General features: G+C 37.2%; 1 protein-coding gene across 3 annotated transcripts in view; it reads left to right on the forward strand.

The window, feature by feature from the left end:
- The window catches only part of ERLEC1 (endoplasmic reticulum lectin 1), a 31,124-nt gene extending 23,662 nt beyond the window's left edge, over positions 1-7,462 (forward strand). For all 3 annotated transcript variants that reach the window (XM_003983993.5, XM_019827192.3, XM_006930101.4), the window contains 4 exons: positions 1,362-1,486; positions 3,227-3,304; positions 4,243-4,318; positions 6,576-7,462. In XM_003983993.5, the coding sequence (XP_003984042.1) occupies positions 1,362-1,486; positions 3,227-3,304; positions 4,243-4,318; positions 6,576-6,647 (351 nt within the window). In that variant the 3' untranslated portion in view covers positions 6,648-7,462. The remainder of the gene's footprint in view (positions 1-1,361; positions 1,487-3,226; positions 3,305-4,242; positions 4,319-6,575) is intronic.
- Positions 7,463-8,179: the final 717 nt, after the last annotated feature.

Here is an 8,179-nt window from a genome sequence, read left to right on the forward strand (position 1 = left end):
GGTAGTAAATGAAAAACCAGAATTCTAACCCAGGCAGTGTGTTCCATATCCAGCCTCCTTAAACACTTCACCATATGGCTCCAATCCCTGTCTATCTATTAACTTATAGTCCAGTTGCTAAAAGACTGTTAAATGGTTCTTTCTTCCACTAAGCAGTCAGCTCTGCTGGTAGCAGTGGCTCTGCCCAGTTCATCTGCCATTTATAAGGGTTTTTAATCCTACTCATCCCTTGTATGCTAGTGCTCAGCATGGTGCCTGGCATAAAATATAAAGAAGGAAAAGAAAGGGAGGGGAGAGGAAAGAAAAAGGAGAGAGAAGGAAGGAGATCCACATATAAGATAGTATATAGTTACTGTTTAAAAAAATAACAAAAGTTTGAGTACCTGGGTGGCTCAGTCAGTTGAGGAGCAGATTCTTGGTTTTGGCTCAGGTCATGATCTCAGGGTCACGGGATCGAGCCCTGTGTTGTGCTCCACACTGAGTATTTAGCCTGCCTGGGATTTTCTCTCTTCCTTGCCCCTCTCCCCCTCTTGTGCTCTCTATCTGAAGTTTTAAAAAATAAAATAAATAAATACATAATAAAGCAAAAAATTTAATAAAAAAATAATAAAATCTGAATGGGGAAGAGGGTTTGTGAACAGTCTTGATAAAGAAATAAGCATGATGTCAAATGAATAATGTGAATACTAGTATAACTTAAAGATTGGCATTTGAAAGGGTAGAAGTACGATGAAGATAGGTTCATTGTGGCTGCAGGGTAAAAGATACAGGCCAGAGATTTAATTAAGAATCACAGTAGCGTGGCACCTGGGTGGCTCATCAGTTGATTGTCCAACTTCGGCTCTCACAGTTCTTGTGTTCGAGTCCCACATCAGGCTTGCTGCTGTCAACAGTGCAGAGCCTACTTTGGATCCTCTGTCCCTCTCTCTGTTCCTCTTCTGCTTGTGCTCTCTCACAAAAATTTAAAATAAGAAAAAAGAATCACAGTAGTATGCAGTTGTATCATCTAGGTATAAGTGATTAAACTCTTGGTTGAGGAGGTAAAATATTAGCATTGGAAATGTAGAGGAAGATTCTGAAGCCAAGAACATCCCCAGGAAAATAATGTAGGAGACAAAGGAAATAGAAATAACTGCGTTTGGTGCTAGCCTGACCAGAAAGCAGTTTCATTATTCAGAAAAACAAAGAATAAAGAAGATAGTGAGCTCAGATTTCTACTCATCAGGTTTGACTGACATCTAAACACACACACCCAGTATGCAGGTGGAGATAAGGACTGTAACTTACAGGCAGGCCATCAGCATAAATGTCCACTTGATAATATGAAGAATGCATTATCACAAGTATTTTTCATATATCAGGACAAGGATAGTGGGAAAACCTCTGTGGTTGTGGGGACATGGAACCAAGAAGAGCATATTGAATGGGCTAAGAAGAATACTGCCAGAGCCTATCACCTTCAAGATGATGGTACCCAGACAGTCAGGTAAAGATTAACTTTATTTGTCCTTGGATCTGATTAGTAGAATATTTAAAACTCAGAATATTGAAAAACATAAAATTGAAACACTTAGGTAAAATCTCTGGTCAGTTTTTTTTAAGAGACATCTTTTAAGTTAGTTTTCTTTTCCTAAGGTAATAGTTAAGAACACAGTTTCAGAAATGGGGAGCCCTGGATTCAAATACTGGCTCTTCACGTACTACCTTGGGCAGATTACATAATCTTGTTAAATCTCACTCTTCTTGTCTGCTAGTATTTGCCTCATAGGATTGTTACGACATTTAAACACGGTCATTTAGGTAACGCATTATACCTGCAAAGAGCAGGCCATAAATTTTGGCTGCTGCCTTTAGCAGTGGTGGTGGCATGGTAATGAGAATGATGGCAGTGGTGATGGACACAGTGGCTCAATTCCACATATTAAGTCTGAGACTGTTGTTATAAAGCATTTCCCTTTTTAATGTGTAATCTTTACCTTTTTAAGTTAGTTAATTCTACTTAAATATACTCCAGGGGCACCTGGATGCTTCAGTTGGTTAAATGTCTCTTAGTTTCAGCTCAGGTCATGATCTCACAGGCTCATGAGTTTGAGCCCCACTTCAGGCTCCCTCCCTCCCCCCACCAACAGAGCCTGCTTGGGATTCTCTCCCTCTGTCTGCTCCTTCCCCACTCACATGCGCTCTCTTTCTCTCAAAATAAATAAAAATAAATAAAAAATAAATATCCGCTAGCATGTTCCTTTGTTACTTTACCTTTGTGAGGTTATGGTTGAAAATAAACAGTGACTTTTTACAAAACTACCTCACATCTTCTCTGAGTTATATAGGTATATCTTGTTATAGCAGAAATAAATTAATCTCTTATTTCTCAAGAATAGCTAAGCTTAAGTTTTCCTTGTAGTCTCTTGCCTGGCAAGTTTTAAATTATCCATTCTTTTCTCTTTATTGGGCATTAAGTTTGTCCGTCCTAGCAACATGGTATTGAGAGACTCTATTTTTAGAATGTGCTGACTTTGGAGCACCTGGATGGCTTAGCTGGTGGAGCACAAGACTCTTGATCTTGGGGTTGTGAGTTTGAGCCGCACATTGGGTATAGAGATTACTTAAAAATAAAATCTTAAAAAAAAAAAAAAAGTTTGGGGTGTCTGGATAGCTCAGTCAGTTAAGCGTCCGGCTTCAGCTCAGGTCATGATCTCAGTGTGTGGGTTCCAGTCCCACATCAGGCTCTGTGCTAATGGTACAGCGCCCGCTTCAGAGCCTCTGTCTCCCTCTCTCTCTGCCCCTCTCCTGCTTGCTCTCTCTCTCTCTCTCTCTCAAAAAATAAATAAACAATGAAAAAGAAAAAAACAGAATGTGCTGACTTTTGGGGCTGACCAAAAAGTGCTGAAGGATGGGAAGGAGAGAAAATTGTTCCACAAAGTAAACAATATACAGGGCTGAGGAAATGGTTAACTTCAAAAAGACTTTTTAAAAAGCAATTTAACCTTAACTGTTTGTATACAGGTAGATAATATGCAAATTGAAGATTACTCTTATCAGGTAAATCACTCTGAAATATCTCAGTTTTATAGTCTCCTTATAGAATCTGAAACATTTTCTCTGTAACATGACCCTAAAAATATTTTATAACTAATGCAAAACTGATCCCTCTAACCATCTTCTCATCACCACCAGCCCACATGACACTTACTCTGAACGAATGAACTTGTTTGTTTCTCTGATTTAGGATGGTGTCACATTTTTATGGGAATGGAGATATTTGTGATATAACTGACAAGCCAAGACAGGTGACTGTAAAACTAAAGTAAGTTAGACCATCAACTTGTGCTTTATGCTTTTCTCTTTAATCTGTATCCAGTGTGAAAAAGTCTACATAAATAGGAAATATAATTGTGAATAAACACAATTATATTTCTGCATAATAATATGGATTAATGTAATATGAAAATAATGCTTTATTCTGGGGCGCCTGGATGGCTCAGTTGGTTGAGCATCCGACTTCGGTTCAGGTCATGATCTTGTGGTTTGAGTTCGAGCCCCAAACTGTGCTCTGTGCTGACAGCTCAGAGCCTGGAGCCCGCTTTGGATTCTGTGTCTCCCAATCTCTGTGCCCTTCCCTGGCTCACACTCTGCCTCTCTCTCTCTCTCTCTCTCTCTCTCTCTCTCTCTCTCTCTCAAAACTAAGTAAACATATTTAAAAAGTTATTACTTTACTCTAAAATATTAATTAAGGTGCCTGGCTGGCTCAGTCAAAAGAACATGCCACTCTCTTGACCTTGGCGTTGTGAGTCCAAGCTCCACACTGGGTATAGAGATTACTTAGAGAGAAAGAGAGAAAGAAACTTTAAAAGATAGAGAAAGAAAAAGATGGTTCAGTCAGTTGAGTGTCCATCTCTTGATTTTGGCTCAAGTCATGATCTCATGGTTCGTGGCTTCAAGCCCCGTGTGGCTGACGGTGAGGAGCCTGCTTGGGATTCTCTCATCTTCTCTCACTGCCCTTACCCCGCTTGCGTGCATGCATGCACTCTCTCTCCCTCTCTCAAAACAAATAAACTTAAAATCATTTTTAAAAATAAAATATAAAAATTATTTTAATATAATTATTTATTTGTAAGTTATGATTGTTAAATGATATCAGTATTATATTAAATTATACAGGAGATAAGTTTTTTATAGCTTAAGAGGAAAACAAAAATACTTTTGTATGGTTTGGGCAGTACTTTAAAGTACTCTCTGTTTTAGGTGTAAAGAATCAGATTCTCCTCATGCTGTTACTGTATATATGCTAGAGCCTCACTCCTGTCAGTATATCCTTGGGGTAAGTAAAAAAATAATACTCAGGAATTCATTTTGGGAACATGTTTCAATTTTTAGCATTAAGTCTAGAAAGGACCTTCAGTAATGTCCAAAATGTAATATAATCCCCATGCTATCTCTGTAAAACCTAAAATCTTTTTTATTAAGGTACAATTTACATAAAATAAAATGCAAAGATCTTAAGTGCTGAGTTTGATACATTTTGATAATTTTATATACCTATATAATTATCACCCCAAACAAGGTATCTTATCACTGCAGAAAAAAATTTTATAGCCCTTTTATGTTAATACCCCTCAACCCCCACAGATACCCCTTTCTGATTTCTCACACTCTAGGGCAGTTTTGCCTGGTTTTTTATTCCCTACGAATGGGACCATATAGTATATAGTTTTTTATGCCTGCCCTCTTTGACTTGGCATGTTTTTCAGACTCACCCGTGTCACTCCAGTACTTCATTCTCTTTTTGTTACCGAATAGTAGTCAGTTGTAAATCACATTTGCTGATCCATTCTTCTATAAAGACATTTGGGTTGGTTCTCATTTTTTATCATGTAAATAAGCTGCTAGGAACATTTTTTTACAAGTTGCTTTGTAATCCTGTATTTTCATTTCTTTTGGGTAAGTACCTAGGAGTGGAATTGCTGAATCATAGATTAGATATATGTTTAACTTTTACCGAATAGCTGTCCAAATGGCTGTACGATTTTACACTCATACCAGTAGTGTGTGAGAATCCAGCTGCTCCACATCCTTATCAACATTTGATAAAAATGGAGTATTACTCAGCAATCAATGAAATCTTGCCATTTGTAACTACGTGGATGGAACTAGAGGGTATTATTCTAAGCGAAATTAGAGAGAGACAAATATCATATGACTTCACTCCTATGAGGACTTTAAGATACAAAACAGGTGAACATAAGGGAAGAGAAGCAAAAATAATATAAAAACAGGGAGGAAGACAAAACATAAGAGACTCTTAAATATGGAGAACAAATAGAGAGTTCCTGGAGGGGTTGTTGGAGGGGGCGTGGCTAAATGGGTAAGGGGCATTAAGGAATCTACTCCTGAAATTATTGTTGCACTATATGCTAACTAACTTGGGTGTAAATTTAAAAAATAAATTAAATAAAAATACCCCTCCCAAAAAAAGCTACATGCAAAAAACAAAAACATTTGGTATTTTCAATCTCTTTTATATTTAGCCATTTTAGTCATTTTAATATGCATTTCCCATATGGAAAATGGTGGCAAGCACCTTTTCATGTGATCTTTTGTGAAATGTCTAGCCAAGTCTTTTTAAAGAAAAATTCTGACACTTACTCAAACAGTCTTTATTCAGGACTATTGGCAGTAAGTGTCAAGACTATAGTAGGGAAGAGAGATCCAGCTTAACTCCACTTACAGCAAAGACAGCTCAGGATATACAGCCAGACAGAAGGTGGAGGAGGGGAGTTTCAATGGATGGAAAATTACTAAGAGGAGAGATCAACATAAACTGACTTGATAGGATTATTGCTGAAGACAGGCCAGGATGACCAGCCATCAAATGTGAGAGACGAGGAATTTGATCAGATACGGAGGATGATTAGATGTTGACAGTGTGGGGTTCTCTCCACAGTGATTCTTACTACAGCTGGACTCAGCAGGCCCAAGACAGGGCACAAGTACAAAAAGAAGCCTACGAAAAGGGACCGGGGGAGCCTAACCTTAGTTTGGTCAAGGAGAGTCTGTCATCTGTCTGTCTTTTACCCATTTTTATTGTTATTGTTTATCTTCTTTTTTCTAGGAGTTCAAATATATTCTGGGTATGAGGTCTTTGTTTATAGTGCACATTCTTTCCCTCAATCTGTGGCTTGCCTGTTTATTTTCTTAATGTCTTTTGATGAGCAGAAGTTGGTTTATTTGATAAAGTTTATTTTATCCACTTTTTCTCTTTTATGGCAAATGCTTTATTTTGTTCTGAGAAAACATTGCCACCCAAAAGTCATGAAAATATTATGCTGTATTTCTTTCTAGAAGTTTTATGGTCCTACCTTTGGTTATGTGATGCCTAACTAGCTTTCTGTGTATTTTTCCTAGTCAGAGTTCATTGAGCTTTGTGTATTTATGGGTTGATATTATTAATCATTATACTTCTGTGAATATACATTTAACAACTTTATATACATGGATTCACATAGCAAAAGACTACCGAATAAAGTAAGTATTCAGTTTAACAACTTTTTAATGGTTTTCTTATTTTTGTTCTTTAGGTTGAATCTCCGGTGATCTGTAAAATCTTAGATACAGCAGATGAAAATGGACTTCTTTCTCTCCCCAACTAAAGGATAATAAAGTTTGGAGAAAGATCATTGACAGTCATGATGATTTCTGTCTGACCATGTATGTGTCTCATAGAGTTCTCTCAGCCATTGGATCTCATCTAAAGGATCGAATAAAAGGACTCTCAACCACTTTGTGAATATAAATGTGTATATAAGAGGTTATGGATAAACTTCTTAAGGCAGATAGTTGTCTCATTTCTTTCATTTTTGTCATGTCTTATGATCCGATCGTGTTTTTTGCTTGGATAATGTGATTCCAAAATAAATCTCATCCAAGCAGTTTAGAGTCCAGCCTAATGAAATGTCATAATTGTTGTGCCTATTGAAAGTTTTTAAATAATAGATTTATTATGTAAATTATAGTATATATAACTAGTTAATGAACTAAAGATAATGAAGAAAGAAATTGATAGTAGGTTGTTTAAATGGGAGACCATGTAAAATATGTAAATTCTAGTGCCTGAAATCCTTTCCACAAATTTTTATTTAGCAACTACCAGGTGTTAGACTAGAAACTGGGCACATAGTAGAGCCTCACAACATTTAAGTTTTCTTCACCTCTGTTAATCTCAAGAAACTCTTATTTGTAATAGATTGTTGCTCTCGGAACTTTTATCTGTTTCTTTTCCCCCCAAGGTGTGTACCTGGTATAGACAGTCAGAGATCCTTCTCTTTTGACTTAGAATGGTTTACTCCCAACAAAACGCACTGTGCTGGCCATCCTTTGTATTTGCCTACTGTATACTACAGATTTTAGTTCTGGACAGTTTCACAGCATAATATTTATTTTAAAGTGAATAAAATGTTCCCAAGCAGTGTTGTCATGTAGTCAATGGCAGATTACTCATTTCCTTTATTTTCTCCATCCCCATGTTGCACACATTATCTTATTGTATTTTGGATGTACATATCTAAATAAGGAAAGAAAAGTAGCTATAAAATACTTTTCCTCCTTTTCAGTAGTTCTGGAGAAAGATGTTTTAATTTGAGAAATGGTTAATGCAATTGATTATTGCAGGGCTGTTTGTAGATTTTCACGTGAAGCAGCACACTTAGAGAAAAAGCACACACTTTGCACTCAAACTGAAGTCCACATACTCTCTAGCTTACTAGCTGTGTGATCCTGTACCAATCAGTTAACCTCTTTGAGACTCGCTTCCTCTTTGGTAGAGAGACTGCGTCCTTCCAAAGGGGGTTGCAGAGTGCATTCATTTTACTGTATGTAAAACCCCGGGCCCAGTACTAGACACCAGGTTCCCAGTAAGAGTTCCTTTATTTCCTAATATCGCCCTTGTCTCCTATTAATAGAATAAGATCAGAGACCACAGCCGTCAAAATCTATTTCTTTAGTAAATTAGAATCATACTTCTTACATCAATGAATTAAGACAAATAGAATTACCCACATTTGGATAATAGGTATAGGAGGGAGGGTGTGAGGGTTGTGAAAGGTTGAGTGCCAGAAGACACAATATTTAGGCCAAACTCTTCTGTTAAAAAGGGGAAGTGGGGGGGGGGGGGTGCAGAGATCTA

This window comes from Felis catus, chromosome A3 (genome assembly GCF_018350175.1).
Source record: "Felis catus isolate Fca126 chromosome A3, F.catus_Fca126_mat1.0, whole genome shotgun sequence".
Lineage (NCBI taxonomy): Eukaryota > Metazoa > Chordata > Mammalia > Carnivora > Felidae > Felis > Felis catus.